This window comes from Podarcis gaigeae (genome assembly GCF_964106915.1).
Source record: "Podarcis gaigeae genome assembly, chromosome: 1".
In the NCBI taxonomy this organism is placed as follows: Eukaryota; Metazoa; Chordata; class Lepidosauria; order Squamata; family Lacertidae; genus Podarcis; species Podarcis gaigeae.
The window spans coordinates 105328743-105347710 of NC_139678.1; the positions used below are offsets into that span (position 1 = coordinate 105328743).

At 42.0% G+C, this 18968-nt stretch overlaps 1 protein-coding gene across 3 annotated transcripts in view; it reads left to right on the forward strand.

The window, feature by feature from the left end:
• The window catches only part of GPD2 (glycerol-3-phosphate dehydrogenase 2), an 84096-nt gene that overhangs the window by 15475 nt on the left and 49653 nt on the right, over window positions 1–18968 (forward strand). For all 3 annotated transcript variants that reach the window (XM_083708034.1, XM_083708033.1, XM_083708035.1), the window contains 4 exons: window positions 4256–4427; window positions 10562–10686; window positions 13737–13834; window positions 14751–14914. In XM_083708034.1, the coding sequence (XP_083564160.1) occupies window positions 4256–4427; window positions 10562–10686; window positions 13737–13834; window positions 14751–14914 (559 nt within the window). The remainder of the gene's footprint in view (window positions 1–4255; window positions 4428–10561; window positions 10687–13736; window positions 13835–14750; window positions 14915–18968) is intronic.

Here is an 18968-nt window from a genome sequence, read left to right on the forward strand (position 1 = left end):
TGGGGATCCTTGCATTTTTCTGTTTTCACACACTAGCAGCACATCCTGTAGAATTCTACCCATTATATTTTATCTGCACAATCAGAACGAATTTCGGGAACCATAAAGTCATATTGAAAGCTATGACTTTCGAGCCGTTTGCCCCCAAATGGCAACTGGCCATTCAATTTTGGCGACTGTAAGCCTGCTTTAAGGAGCCATTGGCGCCTAGCTTATATACCTGAGTTTCTAACACTGTGAGCTCCTCTCTGGGATCCCTCATATTTGCACAAACCAGGCCACTGTGAGATTGGTCCACAGGTTCCTATCTCAAGCAGAAGGGTTGTTGAGGAGGTGGCAGTGCCTCAGTGGAGCTGGTCTGCCCTCTTCTCCAGCCAGCGGCCTCTGCCTTGAGCATGAGAGCTGTGGCAACACCAGAAAGAGGAGTGGGAAGTGTGGATGGGTGCAAGAGAGGGAGGGGGAAAGAAGCTACACTTTCTCTTCCTCCTCTCTCCCACGTGTCTCCATCATAACAACTGAATCTGGAAAGCCACCCTGTACATTGTCTGTGAAGGCTTGAGACAAAGGGCCTGGCAAGAGAGCAGCATATGATTTTTACGCTTCCACATTATTCTAACTTGCACATCCATTGTGCCGTGCTGCCACCCTTACAGCTATTGCCTACATGCACCCGATAAAGGACAGCAGGTGGGATATAACTGGGGGGATTGACGCAAAAGGAGGACAGCCCATTTACGGTGTTGACATATCTAAGCTGTGGGCATGTCTGGCAGCCGAACTGTCCTCTTTTTAATAATGCCTGCCAATCACGCAGATGACAGGGCGAAAGACCTCTGTGCCTGCAAGATGCAAGAAGGGATGTTGCCCCAAGACGCGCTCTAATTGGCTACCCGGTGCAGGAGGTCTCTTGGCTTTTTCTAAATGAGTCTTTTCAACGCTCTCCAGCACCGAGAGAAGACATAATTCAATTAGCATGCACACAGATCATACTGTACATCCCCTAGACGCATCTCATTTCCTTTGTAACAAGGCTGCTTTCTGCAAGTGTGCCAGTCACCCATCTCTTTCAGGCTTGGTATTGTTCAGTTGCCACTGTATTCACTTGGAAATGAAGCTTTTAAAAGCTTTTATCAACACTTTAAAATACTAATGATAGTAATGAACTCCAGAAGTCAAGGAGCGAACCTCCACAGATTTGGTATGAATCTGCTTGGCTAGCTTATTATATTTTTGTACATCCTAAAGATTCATTTAAGTTTTATAACTTAATATTCGGCTCAGGGCACAGGAAGTGGTAATGCATCGGTGCAACGGCAAAGGAGACAATTACCACCCCTCTTAAGATAGGGAGCAATCTGGACTTGCTCTGCCTCATTTACCATTTACTGCAATTCGCTCCCATATATTTTTAGGCTGGTTTAAGTAACAGGAGAAGCAAAATACTGCTAGCAGAGAGGAGAGATTTTGTGATGATGTCACACGTAGACACGGGCAGCCGTTGTGAGTAGGTAGTTAACAGGAAATTGTTTGCCCTGTCAAGATTTTGGGATTAGGTTACATGTCTACCATCCTATTTTGAAGCTAATGATGTTTCATATCATATGCCTGGATGCTGTTGGGATATAATGCTCTGATATTTTGTAAGATGGAAACAGGTGGATTTTCTGGTGTGGTTCTCCCCCACCTCCACATTTAACTCGTGTTAGTTGTTGGGTCTAGAAGAAGCCTGGATGAACACTTTTTTTAAAGAGCCAAGAGCCTGGCCCGGTTTATGCACTAATCATTCCCAGGGACGCAGCACCATAAAAGGTAAATGCCTGGCCAGAGCTACTGTGTTGATGGGTAAACGGCATGGTGGGCAAAACAACTGAGCCCTTGTACTCAGGCACATCTCTGCTGCCAGACTTCAGCATTACACAGCTTAGCTCAGTTGGTTAGATCATGCTGCTAAAGGTTGCAGGTTCGATCCCCATATGGGACAGCTGCATATTCCTGCATTGCAAGGGGTTTGGACTAGATGATCCTTACAGTCCCTTCCAACTCTACAATCCTGACCCTGATTCTGACTGCAGTTTCCATGCCCATTCCACTGTTTTCTCCATACCACCCCATCTCAGGGTGACATTCAGCATGGAGGATTTAATAGTTACTAAACCAGCCCCTAGTCTTGGAAATATTCTTCAGGGCTCATTTGTGGTGCATGTAAAGAAAAATGATACTGTGATGATACATCACCTGTAAAAGTAAGGTGGGCTCCCATTACTATTCCCAGGTGCTGCAGTTCCAGAAGGATATGTAGGAGCGTCTTCCTTGCCCAGATAACACGAGACTCTTAATCTCAGGGCGGTGGATTTGAGTCCCACATTGGGCAAAAAGTTTCCTGCATTGAAGAGGGTTGGACTTGATGACTCTCGTGGTCCCTTCCAACTGTACAATTCTGCGATTCTATGATTCGTTATATAGATTTATGTGCCAGGCAGAAACATTCCTCTTCTACGATGCCTTTGGCTAATTGAACAATCTATGGTCTTTTAAACTGTGTGTGTGGAGGCAGGGTATTGTTTTTGTTTGTTACTATGTTATGCATTTTGTGTTTTTATATTGTAAACAACCCTGTGATCCTTGGATGAAGCGTGCACACACACACACACACACACAGAGAGAGAGAGAGAGAGAGAGAGAGAGAGAGAGAGAGAGAAGTGAGTCACATTACATTTGATGAGACTTCCAGGTAAATATTGCATCCCCCATCAGATTTCTTTCATCTGTTCTCTTTCATGGCTAGAAGCAGAGAATAGGAGTTTGCATAAGTGAATAATATAACATTGCAAAATATCAAAAATGTCATGAGTATCACGGATGTGAGTTGAAGCTTGGTCAGTGGATTGATTCAAAGCAGCTGAAATGTGCATGTGGTTTGCCACCTGTCCCCCATGTCTGCCTTTTAATATCATCTTCTGTACAGATAGTAAGTACCAAGGTATCATATTCAGTCTACACAGTTGAAAACGCAGTCGTGACTTTTTGGGAGTTGCTCGTGTCTTTGGCTTGGCGTACAGCCACTAATGCTGCGGCTTCCAAACATGAAGTCAGCTTTATGAAAATATATTGTAGAGCACATTTTAATAGGATTTATGCCTTCTTTTTTACTTCTACTTCTGTGGGGAAGCGTGGCAAAATGGAATTCAAATTGGCCCATATTCATCACTACAAGATAAACAGAATAAGGGAGGTGATGAAAATGTAGGATATGACCAACAGATTTTTCAGGAGCACACTTGCTTTTTTGTGAAAGAGACGGTTATGGTTTGCTCTCCTGCTCCAAAAACAAGAGCTTGGAAAGTTCAAAGGAATTAAAATAAGCTTTATAATAGGGATGGGGGAGGAATTCAGTTCACATTTAAGGATGACCCTATCTAGTTCTCGCTTTACGAAATAGTATGAGACCCGAAACACAGCCATCTTTCAAAATTCACACTTCTCTGAATTTTGCAATACAGATCTCAAGCCAAATAATGTGTATACTGGGGTAAAATATGCATAAAAATGCATATATTTGTGAATCGTACAAAAATGAATTATATTAGAGAAAATTGCTTTGCAATAATGTGTATGTGAAGAGAAAATTTCACGAGGACTTAAAAAAAAAGTAAATCACAACTGGTTATGGAAGCCTGGCTATTAAAGCGTGCGTGCGCTAATCCAATTGATGGTATCACACCTGTATTTTACACATGTTTAGGGAAGCTTTTAATGTTTAACAGACCACTGTATTTTAATACTTTGTTGGAAGCCACTCAGAGTGGCTGGGGAAACACAGCCAGATGGGTGGGGTATGAATAATAAATTATTATTATTATTATTATTATTATTACAGCAGCATCTGAAAAGTGAAATATGAGTTGCCTTGCTGTTAGTATGCTGGACAACCTTCGTAAATTTATAGTAATCTGAATGACAGTCTTAATTCCCCCAGTTAGTTCAGATTAATATTAATAACATCTGGCGTTATATAGCACTGTTTAAGTGTACGAAACAAATGCACACTTGAATTTAACTGTCATTACGACAAGCCTAGTGATGTTATACCTGTATTGTTGGCAGAGGACCGAGGCTCCAAAGTTAGTAGATTGCAAGAAACTACCTGGTGAGTTTGTGGTACGCAAGGGATTTGAACCAGTGGCTTCAGTTTAAAATCCCAGCATTGTGCCATTTCTGGTCTTTTCGTGACCGCTTTGCTTTCTTACCTTTGCAGGGTGCTCTAGCATCTGTCGAAGCTTCGGAATGTCGGCCCTTGCATATGCACAGCACCCTTCCCTCCAGAGAAAGTCAGCTTGAGGCCCTGCGAGAAACCTGCGAATTTGACATTCTTATCATAGGCGGAGGCGCTACAGGAAGCGGTTGTGCTTTAGACGCTGTTACGAGAGGTGAGTCCTGCACACCGAGGACAGCTGTGCCACGCATGGGCATCCTTTGGTCCCCGAGATCTGAACAAGCGTTTTGAATGTACTTAAATCCATCCAGCAAATGTCAGGGTGTTGTTGTCAGAGGGTGTGGGAAACTCGGAGTCAGGAATTTGAGGAAATAATAATCTGCATGCAGAATAAGCTTAGTCGAGGTAGAGTTTCGTGACCCGGATTCCCGCCCCCCAGCCACAAGTAGACCGTGTTAGCTAGTTGTGATAAAAATATATGCCTTACGAAAATGGAAAAGGTCCCAACCAAAGAACTTAAGTTGACAGAATATGTGCAGCTTGCAGACTTTAACGTATAGAATAAGAGAACAAGAAGAACATTGGGAAATGTTTATTGAACATCTGGGAAATAATGGTGGACGGCTGAAAAGGCTGGCAGAAATAAGTTAAATTCAACAGTGTAAGTAAGTTTTGATGGATGCAATAATAATGGAATGCTGAATGGTATAGTTTTTGTAAAATAAGCACGGATTTATGATTTGTAAAATGAACCATGGAAAGAAAAGAAGGGAAGTCATTGATATCTTAAGGATGTAAAAATGAGTACTTTAAAGTGTAAAACAGAGAATTTAATAAAAATTATATGTTTGTGTGTGTGTGTGTGTATACACACACACATATATATGTCTTAAACAAATAGCTGAATATAAATCTTTACTTGTCAGGCTAGGAACAGTTGAACAACAAGTATTATTTGCAGACTCCTCTAGACAGCATCTGCATGAAATCCCCATACTTTACATTCAAGATAGAACTAACAGAATAACCTCCCAACTGGCAATTGCCAACTGCCACCTTCTTTTCCCAACTCTATTTATTCTTTGTGAAATACATTTCCAATGAAATCACATTACAGATACTAGCAGACCGCTGTTCTTTCCAGAACCCCCCTTGTCTTTCCGGCATGGTGTAAATCCTGGGATGGGATGGTCTGTAATTAACCCAAGACCTTTTGAAATACTGCCTTTGGCCCAAGGAATAGATCTGTCACAACCATCGCAGTGACTGGACTTAAAATGGGCCTATGACTTCTTGGTAGCCTCACAACTGCATGTCATAGACATGGAGGATGTAGCAAAGTGCCCATTGTTAAAGGGTCAGAAAATAATAAGATTGGGGAGTTAGTTCGGTTATGAAGTAGGTGTGGGGAACTTGTTCTCCAGGTGTTGTTGTGCACCAGTTATCCCTGATCATCGGCTGCGTTAATGGGCTCATGGGTTCATTTTCTGTTGCAAAGATAAACCCAGTAACATTTTTCCCCCAGAGAAGAGAATTAAACAAAATTCTGGTTGCCACCTGCTACTGGTCTATTGACAGGAACCATTAATTGCCTTTGACAAAAGTTGGTGGTTCAGCCACAAGTCCTTAATGCTGGCTTTTGCTGCCAACCTGCCCACATTCCAACACAATACTCAGGTAGTCTGGAAGTGTGGTATCTAGGCCTACTGATAGTATAGTAGATTAACCTTAAACGGAGGTAATTTTCCCCGCCTCCCCCCAAAAACCACCACTTGAAACATTTTATTTTATTTTATTTTATTTTAAATCAAGCTTTCCAATGTATTTTAAGATTTGGGGGTGTTTCTTTTTGGCCACGTTGGTAGTACTAGATGTGAAAACAACACCGAACTAATCTGTATTTATCCTTTTCTTCCTATATATTTTGATTGTATTGGTAGTTTTCTGAAGTGTGAAATAATCATAGGCATTTGGTTAATGAATTGTGTATTGTTGCTCTTCATTCACGGGATTTGCACTCATATTAAGTTTGATGCTTCACTTAACAAATTCTGCTTTCTCTGTGTTTTGATACGTTTTTGCCAAATTATTCCTGATTGTATCCATTAATCTTCAGTCACATTTGACAAAAATAAATTGCTCTGATCTTCTAAAGTTGCTGGGAATAATTAGATTTTTTTTTTAAGGACATGAAAGTTTAGGGAGACCAAGAGAGGCTAATGTAGTTGTTGCACTAGACTTTTGCAATAAAGCTCTGCAAAATCCTTAAGGTGATGCTGGTGAAAGGAGAGCTCACAGTGTTGGATCATCTGCATTTCCTCCTTGGATATGCACAGTCATCCTGCTCTCTTCAGCAACCTCCGCAAGAATCTTGTTGTACTTGTTTTCATTCATTCTTCCTTCCTGTTTTCTTTCTTGCGCACGTTTGAGAAACTGCCACAGGGAAGAGAGAGCACTGACTGTTAAAAAGTTACAACATCAGCAGAACTTACTACTTTCTTTTAGTTTTAAAAGGATTGCTATATAAAAAAAGATTCCTATATCGCTATGATTTACCTCCCCCTGGAGACTGCAGTTTCCAGTCCTCTAGGTGCTTATCTTAATTGGATTTATTTTGTGAATTACTACATTTTATGAAACAGGCAAGTAATGGTCTGTGTTTGTCTGCCTGTGGCTGATCGTCATCTCCTGATAATTCATGTATTTCACACTGCAATTACTAATGGTTCACCCCCCCCCCCCCGGAAGTTAACAATTGGTGTGAATGGTAGTTATGTGCAACTTTTTCCTCAGTTACAGATAGGTAGCCGTGTTGGTCTGCCATAGTCAAAACAAAAAAAATTCCTTCCAGTAGCACCTTAAAGACCAACTAAGTTAGTTCTTGGTATGAGCTTTCGTGTGCATGCACACGAAAGCTCATACCAAGAACTAACTTAGTTGGTCTTTAAGGTGCTACTGGAAGGATTTTTTTTTGTTTTTCCTCAGTGTTTATTTAAGTCAACATTTTTGGTTTTTGAAAATATACCTGAAAGTTCAACTGATCTTGGCACCAAAGTTACCTGTTAGCAAATTGCCTGTTTGGATCTTGGGGTGCAGTTCATTTCATCCAGTAACCTGTTGTCTGTAATTTATACATTTTCACTTTTAGCTAATCCGTGCTAGAAGCTGAAGGGGCAACAGATCAGTTTCAATGTTGCAATAAACCCCTTAACATTTTGGAATTTTCTTAGCATCAAACTAAATGATTGGATCTCATGACACACACCCTTTTTTTGCTTAAATCAGTTGAAAGACCTGAAGGAGTCAGACCTGAAGGAATCAGAGCTACATCATTTGGCTCTGGGGGGGGGGTAGTGTTAACTCTTTCCCTCTGCAACATTTTTCTTATTGTACCCAAAAACCCTGAAGCAGGGAAAACACAAATATGTTGTCTCTCTTCTCCTCCCAGCCAATTTTATGGCTAATTGGAGCTTTAGGAGGGGGGGAATTTAAATGGGGAAATGGCACCTTCTAAAGTTTCAATTTCCACATCTCCCAGTCCTGATTCAAATAAGAAGAATAAGAAGAGTTTGGATTTGATATCCCACTTTATCACTACCCTAAGGAGTCTCAAAGCAGCTAACAATCTCCTTTCCCTTCCTCCCCCACAACAAACACTCTGTGACGTGAGTGGGGCTGAGAGACTTCAGAGAAGTGTGACTAGCCCAAGGTCACCCAGCAGCTACATGTGGAGGAGCGGAGATGCGAACCCAGTTCACCAGATTACGAGTCCACCACTCTTAACCACTACACCACTCTGGGTCACGTCTCCCCATGACTGCTTTTAGGGAAAAGATGTCCCAAGTCCTTTAAAATTGATTATTTTATTTTGAATAGTTATATTCCACCCAGGGTGGCATACAATAAACAACAAAACCATCGGCAACAATTTCATCAAATCGGCCTTTGAGTTTCATTCATAAATCTCAGCTACTTCTAATGGTCACTTCTGCTTATAACTCGTTTTCTTATTTGTGATTGTCCCCTGTTGGGTTTTCCTCTGGAAGTAGGAATGAGGCGATTAGCCTTTTTTATTTATGCACTGTGTGCACTAGTGCAAGGAGCCCCCAGCAAGCCTTCAATCATTGGCCAATTTGTAGTGTACTATGTAGCTACTATGTAGCTGCTGGTTTGCTCAGATTCTTGGAAATAATATAATTGGACCATTAACTAGCAGGGCACTTGGGCAAGAATGTGTAGTTGGGATTCTATGGCATAAAGTATGTCTATTGCAAAGCTTTCCAAACTTTTTATGTTGGTGACGCGCTTTTTAGACATGCATCGTTTCTCGACACAGTAATTCAGTTTTACTAACACACTGGAGGTTAAACTAACTAACTTTCATCTGCTCGATAATTTCTGTTTGCACAACAGATCTCCCACCCCCTTCTCCCTGGGTGTCCCCTGTACCGTACCCAAATCTGCTCTGGAAAGTTAGGGGAGCCCTCAGAATAGATTTAGGGCAGGGGTCTGCAACCTTTAAGACAAAAAGAGCCACTTGGACCGAGGGAAAAAAAAAACTGGGAGCCGCAAAATCATTGCGACATTTAAAACAGGGGGGAGTGTCGGGGCACACAATGCGCCTCCTCCCCTCGCTAGTATCCGCCCCGGAGCCGCGGCAAAGGTGTAAAAGAGCCACATGCGGCTCCGAAGCCGTGGGTTGGTGACCCCTGATTTAGGGGCATGTAGAGGGAGGAAAGTTCTACTGTGCAAGTTGAAATCCTTGCGCTGACAGAACAAGTTAGCTGAATACCCTTGTTCTGCAGATTAAGCATATATTTCTCCACTACTAGAGAAGGAAAAAAAGAAAAGTCGACTGCGTAGGTCTGAAGTCAGCCCACCTCTGACCTTAAATATTCAGGATAACCCTCTTCTCCTTCAAGTGGAATCCCTTCCTCCTCAATGTGTGTATGGCAGAAAGAAAAGAGAGGAACCCTGGTTTTGCCTTCATCTTTTTCTTTTCGTTCACTTTTGCTACTTTTATTGTGTATACAAAAAGGTAGATGAGGTGTATTGCCGGATAACTAATCTCTGTGATAATAACTGTCGAGTGATAGCAGGATTTTTATTGATTAATCCATTGGCTTTTAAATTATAAAGATGTAAATAACATATTTCATTTTACTGAAACTTTAAAACAGGTGCCTTTTTGATATATTGAAGGAAGAGTAAAATAGATGTTTGTTAACTTCATTGTATTAATTTAATAATCACTCATTGCTAAAAGGAAAGGCCACCATTAAAATCTGTCATTTCCATTCCTTCTTGCAGTAAAGCAAATAATTCAAGCAGCCTAAAAACAAATAACTGTGTCCTTAATTTTGATATCTTAAAAATTGGCCTCAACTAAAGCTGAAGTTGATTAGTTATTTAAGCTAATTAAATATTGCTGCCCTCGTAGTTAGCGATTTTAAGTATGCGAACATAATGATAAACTGGGGTCCTGGCTGGAGTGCTGTGCACAGCCCAACTTTAATCTTATTTAGAGTGCAGTCCTGTAAGCACCTGCTCAGAAGGAAGCCCTACTGAGTTCAGTGGGACTTCTAGGGAAATGCCTACAGCAGTGGTTTTCAACCAGTGTGCCATGGCACCCTGGGGCATCTTGAATGATGGTCAGGGGTGCCATGGGCAACACCAGTCTCTGTCCCTCTTTCCTTCCCTCCCTCCTCTGATGCTCTTTCACCTTCCAAAGACATGCGTGGCTCTTTGTTGCAGCAGCCCTGGCTTCAAGTTCCCCAGGCGAATGGTGCCTCTGGGGCTGGCCAGGGGAGAGAAGAGGAGAGGAGGCTGAGGGAACACTCTACAAGGGGTGTCCGAAAAGGGGCGAGGGGCTGCAGGCTCTAAAGGCAAGGGGTGATATAATTGGGCTTCTGAGGCTCGGAGCGTGTTTCCCCACAGGGAACTGTGGACTCAAAACCTCTGACTATAGGATTGTAGCCTTAGCATTGTGCTAAGGTGTTTCAGTATTCTTGTGTATTAGGGAAATGAGAGAGAAGAAATTAGGTTTTGGTTTGTTTACAGAATCCTTGGTGCTCTTCACACATTTCCCCCCCTAACTAATATAGTACTTACCTTCCTAAGTACTAATACAGTACTTATTTTCCTGTATCACTTCTTTTCCCAAAGATTTCCCTGAAGAAGCAGCTACTCTTCATGGCCAAAGAGCTGGTGCTGTGTGCGCTGAATACAAATTCATCCATGTTCAGTGTAATTTTTCTTGCGGTTGTCGCTACCCTAGAGAAGGGTCTTTAATGAATTACATACAAATTGTGTAATTTAAGAAGTTAATTTGGTTTTCTGGTTACGCAGGCCTAACAACAGCCCTTGTAGAAAGAGATGATTTCTCATCGGGGACCAGCAGCAGAAGCACTAAATTGATCCATGGCGGAGTGAGATATCTTCAGACGGCCATCATGAAGTTGGATTTTGACCAGGTAATTGTTTTATGGTAGTAGCTGTAAAGCAAAGACCTGTCAAGCTGATTTCCCTCCTCCTCTTCTAATTAAATTTGTTCCCACATTTATGGTTTTAATATACCTCGGGTTTTGAATACATTCTTCTGTTGCTTGCTGCAGACATTAGGCAAAACATTCTGTATGCAGGGTGGATTCAGGAAAAAAAATGGCAGCACTTAGTATCTAATTTATGACAAATCTAAATGGGACTATTTCCCTTAAAACATGGGGAAACCAAAGTATACATTTTTTAAAAATCCATTTTTGGTGGTCTTTGTAGAGTTTGCAGTTACCTCCAGTCAGAATCTGAAGACAAATGGAGACATTTATACGCTGAGATTTCTACAATATATTGGTGTAAAATCTCAATATGAATGAAGCATATTTTCCTTTTGGGCTTTTGTAACTGTAGTAAACCTTTCTTTATAAGCATAGCTGGAATTAAGGAGCCGGGGAAGAAATACATGGAGGCGGGGTGGAGGTGAGAAAATCATCAACATCCTCATCCTCATCTTAAACTCCAGCAACAAACTTTTAGAATTATCTACAGTAAAATTCAGGTCCCTCAGCCCAGCCCATAGTTCACAGTGCATTTGAAATGAGTGTCCAGTATTCCTGGAACTGATGATACATTTAGAATCCTCCTTCTCATCAGAGTAGCTTTCTGCATGCAAGAAATGTTTTGACAGGTTTGTGTAATCTAAGAAATAATTAATCTTTTGCATTTTGAAGTGCTACAGTCCTAGGAAGTATGTACATTTAGGTTCAAGGCATGGTGCTTACTTTGCCAATTTTAAATAATTGCATCTTGATTACTATGGTAGGATTGTAAAGGGGCCGAGAAAAGGTTCTAAGGCCTTCATGATTGGAACTATAGACACGGTGCATTGATTTGTTTCAGGGGAATCAGTTGATGTGCAGCACATCTAATCCCCTTTGGCCTATCTGTGCAATGGGCTCTATCCTGCATGCTTCCTATACCCATCTGTATGGTTGACAGCGATCATTGAAGGATCAATTTGTGTTATAATTCCACCATTCGTACTTGCCATTGGGGTGTGTGTCTAAAGGGGTATCTTCACAACAGAATAGGTGTTGTGTAGCTTAAGCAGAAGGCGACAGAGGAGTTAGCTGAGGACCCTCAGTTCCTCGGTGGGTGTCGTGTCCAAAAACAGGAGGCCATAAGACTTCACATTTTGTGCTGCTCATCGGTGCACCCCTATCATTCATGTCAGGGATCACCAGCCAGCAGTCTGAAACAACTCTTTAGGCGCTGGTGGTCCCTACCAAATTGTCATCAGTGGGTAGTAAAAAATGTTTGATCAGTTTTTCCTGTGCAGAAATGAATCCACATGTGTATTTGGCTGCCAGTTTGTCCCTTGAGGGCATCCATCAGGAAGCCCAGTTATTCTCAGACTTCCTACCCGCCCTAATTGACACGCACCTACCATCTGAGTGCACATGCTCCATATCTGTGAAGTTGTTGCTGTTTGCCAACTTTATTTATAGAACCTGAGCATTTGTAAGGAGAGGTCAGATTGCTCCTTTCCTGAAGAATCAAGTGGCTGCTATCTTTTGATACACATGCTAGGGTTAAGGTCAGTGGTGTAGCATGGGCACAGACAGACAGGTCTCAAGCTTGGGACAAGCATGCACTATGCTTCCCTGTCAAAATGGGGATTGACAGATTTTAATTTTAAGCACCTCGTCATTGATTTGTTTGAGCTATATGCTTTTGAGCACAGGAAACTTAAAGACACTTCCTTTTGGCATCTCGTTTTCAGTGCCAATAATGTTTTTAGGTCCTCTATATTATCACACAGGGACGCGGGTTGCACTGTAGGTTAAACCACAGAGCATGGGGCTTGTCAATAAGAAGGTTGGTAGTTCGAATCCCCGCGACAGGGTGAGCTCCGTTGTTCGGTCCCTGCTCCTGCCAACCTAGCAGTTTGAAAGCATGAAGTGCAAGTAGATAAATAGGTACCGCTCCAGCGGAAAGGTAAACAGCGTTTCCGTGTGATGCTCTGGTTTGCCAGAAGTGGCTTAGTCATGCTGGCCACATGACCCAGAAGCTGTACGTCTGCTCCCTCGGTCAGGGGTCCCTTTACCTTTACCTTATATCATCACACAGCATATGATAATCGTCAATAGGTTTCCTTGTTGGGGTAGCTGGGAACACTTGGGTGACATAACTTGGTCTTTACACTCCGGAGAAAGATTTTCGTAATTTTGTCTCAGGTGTTCTAAATTTTGACAGATTGCAAATTCAGAATGCAAAGAAGGGCTCTCCCTACAGTATAACATTGGTTTGCTGAATCGTTGCTGTTTTTGTTTTTTTTATTGTTTCCACAATTTTTACACCAATATTCCATGTCACATTTTTACTATTTAATTTAGATCACCAGACCTCCCTCCCTCCCTTCATGGGTTTCTACTTTAATAAGAATTGACTACATATTTTTGTATTACCAACTCCTGATTATTCAAAAATAAAAGAAAAAGCATATAATAAACATTTCACATTACAAGCTCTTCACATTCCTGCCAGTAATTTTAAGTGTTTACAATGGTCTTTTAGATAATATAAAAATTTATTCCAATCTTTTTCAAATACTTGATCTTCATGGTTTCTGATCTTTGCCGTCAATTTCGCCATCTCTGCATAATCCATCAGTTTCATCTGCCATTCTTCTTTCGAAGGTAATTCTTGTTGAATCATTGCTGCTAATTTGCTCGCCTGCTTTGGTAATATCTCTCTGAATATATCTGCAAACTACTACATTGTGTTAAGGGAGTAAACCCTTTCGGGACACAAACAACAGGGGGAATTAGCTTAAATGTTTGATTATATTGTTGTAGCCCATCCTGGTCCCTTTTTTCCAGTTTGCTAGATCCTTACTAGTTTACATTCCTAGAGAAAATGTAGTCTTTTGAGCTAAGGTGCTTGTGAGAGGATAGACAGAATTGCTGTGGAAGAATGCTCTCTGGCAACATAATCAAGAATGTATTCTGTGTTGTTATTTTTTTAGTACAGAATGGTGAAAGAAGCCCTGCATGAACGTGCCAACCTGCTTGAGATTGCACCTCATTTATCTTCTCCTCTGCCTATAATGCTTCCTGTTTACAAGTAAGTCACTTGATGTTTGTTCTGAATTTGCTTCATTTAGGGTGGTTGTTCAATCTGGGTCATTGGGAATGAATTTTAACATGTCCCCCCCCCCCCTAATTATGTTATTCAGTTTGTGACAGGCTTGCATCCTTGATTGTGGAGGTAAAAATTTCACCGTTGCAGTTGCGGATATCTCGCCTTTTGAGAATACAAATTCCAGAGGGAAGCTTTTTAAAAGGACCTTTGTCCAATTTTGCAGGACAGAGGGGCTGGAGATGTCACTGGGGACATCCTCTCAGTCAGAGGAAGGTGGAAGGGCCATTAAGTCTGAGAGGGACATGAGAGGGGATTCTAAAACTCTGTTCCTGAATTGGGCAGCTGGTGTTCTTCTTCATGTCTTACTTTGGCTATTGCAAGGGGACCAAGTTTGGGGCCGTGATGTGAGGCTGAAAGAATAGTGAGTTGCCTAAGGCCTCCTAATAAGTGTGTGATACATGTGAGAATTGGAGTGGATATATTCTGGTTTGTAATTCAGTCTTGATTTTTTAAAAAAACCATCCACCTTACAGAAGTTAAAGGTGGTTCAGAATAAGGACCATAAAATGCAATAAAACAATCACAAAACCAAACAGAGCAGCAGCCCAAGAAATAAAATGTCTTGCAGTGTCCTCACGCAGTGTTTTGTCCTTGTACCAACCCTCTAAGATACGTTAGGCTTTAGAATTGACCTGTAGAAGTTACACACTTCGCTTCATGGAAGTGGAGAGAGGAGAATGGGACTTCTCCCACACACATCAAACCCACTCTGGTTCTTTTGACTCTTCAGAAATATAGTTGTGGTTTGCAGTATCCTTTCTGAAAGACTATGCAATAGAAACCAGGCATGTGAAATGGTCTCCTTGATTTATCTCCCTCCCTCTGTCTCCTCTCGTAGGTGGTGGCAGCTGCCGTACTACTGGGTGGGAATTAAACTCTATGACCTTGTAGCAGGAAGCCAGTGTCTGAAAAGCAGCTATGTACTTAGCAAATCAAAAGCCCTGGAACTCTTTCCTATGTTGCGGAAGGACAAACTCGTAGGTGCCATTGTCTACTATGATGGTATGTTCTCTTAACTACCTAACAGCTTTTATTTTTTGTTTCATTAGTCTGAAACAAAGACCGTTGCATCTTCATTAATCGTTTTTCTTGCTTGATTCACTTGTGTGGAGCTAGTTCCTATGCAGCTACTCTCCAGCAGCATGCCTTCTTCTAGGCTGAGTCATGGGTGGTTGATGGCCCTTCATCATCCACTAGGAAGTGTGCCAAGGGATTGGACCAAATGGCTCTTCTAATGTATTTCATTTCTGCGATTCCAGGGCGTGTTCCTATGTACATGTTCTTAACTCATAGACAGATATACTGTATATGTTTATAACTGGCATCTGTGCGTGATGGAGTCACTACAGATCTAACATTTCCTGTCAGAACTTTCCATATCTTCCAGTGTCAACTCAAATTCATTTAACTGCATTTAAGTGCATGCATATATGAACCAGCCCTGTGATTCTAATGAAAAGAGGACAGTATATATCACATATCTGCCGTCTGTAGAGTAAACTTGTGCTTTCTGAGTTTTGTGGCTCTCCAAGTCTGCTCCCCTGTAAGTGGACTTCTTTGTGTTTCCATCCACAAAGCCTCCGCATCTGCCATAGGTTTGGAAAGATGTTTGTTCGCTATGCATTTGGACATTATTGTGATTGCATTTTGTATGATAGTGCCTGAGGTGAAGGGACAGGTTTCCATTTGTTTGGAAACATTTGGACACCATTTTGAGTCAATATGGCAGACCGAACCTTTCGATTTTAACCCCTGCACCAATTTTTAGGTTTGTCAGAATTCCTGAGCAACGCCACGTGTGAGGGCACCAGTAGTAAATGTGTGGCAGTTATGGTAGACGTGTCAGCCCAACAGTCAGGATCAAGGAGGTGCGGTTAGCCAGCCACCAATTAGTTTCTTGAGCAAAGAACTCTTCATAGCTTCTTTCACTAAACTTGGATGACTCTTCAAGAGCATCCCATCTGCATTTTTGGGCACAAAATGAAATGTTACATGCACATTGAATTGGAGTTGAACCTGCATACATTTTAATAAAGCGATGGGGGGAAGCAGCCTCTACCAAATGTGTTCAGAGATTACTAAAAGCCAAGAAATTCAGTTTGTGATGTTGGAATGCAACTATTTCCACAGCAGGGTGCCCACATAACTACTTTCTTATAGCTCTCTGCCATTCCTATGTACTAAAGGCCATCCTTGACTGTGAATTTCTTGTCTTTGTAAGACCCACAAAATGCTTTTTGTTATCAGTTTTTCCTCACTGGGTGTTTTTATGGGAACTTCCCCACCCCCCGCCACACTGTTAGGGGCAAGAGTGTATAACCTTGCATTTTCTTTCTTTTAAAAAGCCCCTCTTGTAGCCAGCAAACCATCTTTGCACTAGCAGGATGTCTCTCCGAATGTTCATGAATAAGATGCGCACACATTGAAGCACGAAGGCTGCCTGATGCTTCACTATGCAGCCAGCTCCCACTCTCCACAAATCTGGTGCTGTATTGCCAACCCCCTTTTGGGAAGCTTTGCAAAGGCACATTCAATGTGGGATGAGCTGTGATTTGGCTGCGTAGCGAAACAGTCATACAATGGCTTCATTGTGGACTGAGCGGAAATGCAAATTGGGTCAATCTGTGCTTCTCCATCTGACTTGAGTTATCCCAAGCCTGCATCCTAAACTGTAGAGTAGCTCTGTAACAGATACTATCAATTTTCAGTGAGAAGCATTGCAGCATCAGTAATCTGAAATAAGCAGTGATGGTTCTTGGTTTGTTTTGTTTAAGAGTACCAACCTTTCCCTTGCTTCTCTCTTTCTTACCAAAAAGAACTTGAATTAAGAGCAGTCCCCTTTCCTTTCCTTTTGGGCACTTCAATTTTTCTCTTTCCCTATGGAAGAGTTAAGGAAATTGTGGGGGCTTACAGCATGAATTTGAAACTTGAACACTAATTTTCTCTTAACTAAAATAGCCTGTGCCAAATCTCATTTTATAAACAAGGAGTCTGAAATGCGTATAAAAGTATGAGTCTTTTAAGCCGCAAGAACAGCATTGGCTGCTGTGTGCTTTTTGTTTGGGCAGTCAGAGATCTAGTGAGATTGTTGTCATGTCAATAATGAGCAAGCAAAATCCGTTTTGAGGCTAGAATTTTCATCAAATGGTTGGAAGCTCAGTTTGGTTGGTGAGTTGAAGTGAATTGCAAGCAGAGCAGAGATCCAGTATTGCATCTCTGTGTGTTTTCATAGCAACTGTCTGATATTACTTAACTATAGAAACTGGGAAGTTAAGTTTTTTCTCCAGGAGTTGATTTCTCGTTAAGAGCAAGATAACCTCTAATATTGGGCAGGGGGCATTAGCTTAATGGTAATGAGATATGCTTTGTCCACAAAAAGTCCCGTGGCACTTCTGGTTAAAAGAACCTTAAATAGTAGGCCTAGAAAATCCTGCTCTTTGTTTGGTTTTATAATACTTCAATCTGACTTTTGGCCTGATTTTGTTTCCTGGATGGATGACTTGCACTGGGCATCTCCTGGACCAATCAGCATCTTATCAATATCATTAAGAGGTGGCTGTGGTCCTCTCTGATGGGATAAATAGACCAGACAGTGCCAAAAGACTTCTGTTCCATTTTCATGGCCACTACTAGCCTTTGTGGCACCTCAAAAGTCCAAATGATCCACCATACTCTTTAATATCTACATAAAATTGCTAGAATAAGTCATTCAGAGATTTGAACAGAAATGTTGTCAGTGTGCAGGCGACACTCATTTCTTCCTCTTGTTACAACTTCTAGATACATAGAGGCTGTGGAAACCCTGAACAGATGTCTGGTGGCAGTTTGGGGATAGATGAGGGCAAGCAAGCTGTTGCTCCTTCCCCTAAAAGACCAGGTTTTGCAACTGGCTGGCTTGCCAGATGTGATCTTTTTTTAAAAAAGCATGCACTGCCTCACATCTTAGTAAGCCAGCATTGAACCACAGTTCCAAATTTAGGAGGAGCCAGGATCAAAGTACGAGCAGAGGAGAGAAAGGAAGGAGTGCGCTTGGTCCATGCATGTTCTGGCCTTTGTAAACCATGCTTGGATTTTCTGAATTTCTGCCTTGTCTGCTGAACTGGTTGAATGCTGTCGATGCCCACATTCCATGGCTGTTGATCATATGAATCTAGCCACCCCCACACTCACCCCGACCAGCAAAAAATAACGTCCAGATATTGATAGTTGTTACTCTCCCGCACAGTGTGTGGGAGCTTGGCTCTGGAATTTGTTGATCATCTAGGCCTGGACTGTTGCCTCAGGAGGGAATAACTTCCTGAATCTTGATTAGCCTGAACCGAGAATTAGCTGCTTATCAGTGGGGTAGCAGCAACTGGTATGAATCGATGCCTTCCTGCTTTGATGCCCTTTTCTTTTGACCCTAGCGCTAACACCCTTGGTCTATCCCTGTTTCCTCTTTCTGTTTGTCTCAGCTCCCTGTTTATTGCATCCCTCTCTTCTGATCTACCTTCTGCTATCAGTTGCCTTCTGTAAACCTGAACCATGAGTGTATTTCCCAAAGTTTACTACAGTGGTACCTCAGGTCACATACGCTTCAGGTTAGATATGCTTCAGGTTACATACTCCGCTAACCCAGAAATAGTTCTTCAGGTTAAGAACTTTGCTTCAGGTTGAGAACAGAAATCGTGCTCCGGCGGCGTGGCAGCAGCAGGAGGCCCTATTAGCTAAAGTGGTGCTTCAGGTTAAGAACAGTTTCAGGTTAAGTACGGACCTCTGGAATGAATTAAGTACTTAACCTGAAGTACCACTGTATTAACATTCAGAAGAGGGGTGGGGACTCTCTATCTGGCCTCTGGTACTGTCCCCGGGCTACACCTCACCAGTTTGGTTCTGTGCCCCTCCTTTTTTTGCATGGCTGCAATGCTTTTGTTGTAGACATTGGTTTCTTCATGAACTTTCGCCTCTGGCCTCACCCACCCACCCATCAAACTTTGGGTGAGGAGTCAATCAAACAAATAGAAGAAATTTCTTCAGGTCCCTTCTCCTGGGCTGAAAATTGCAGGATTGCTCTGTG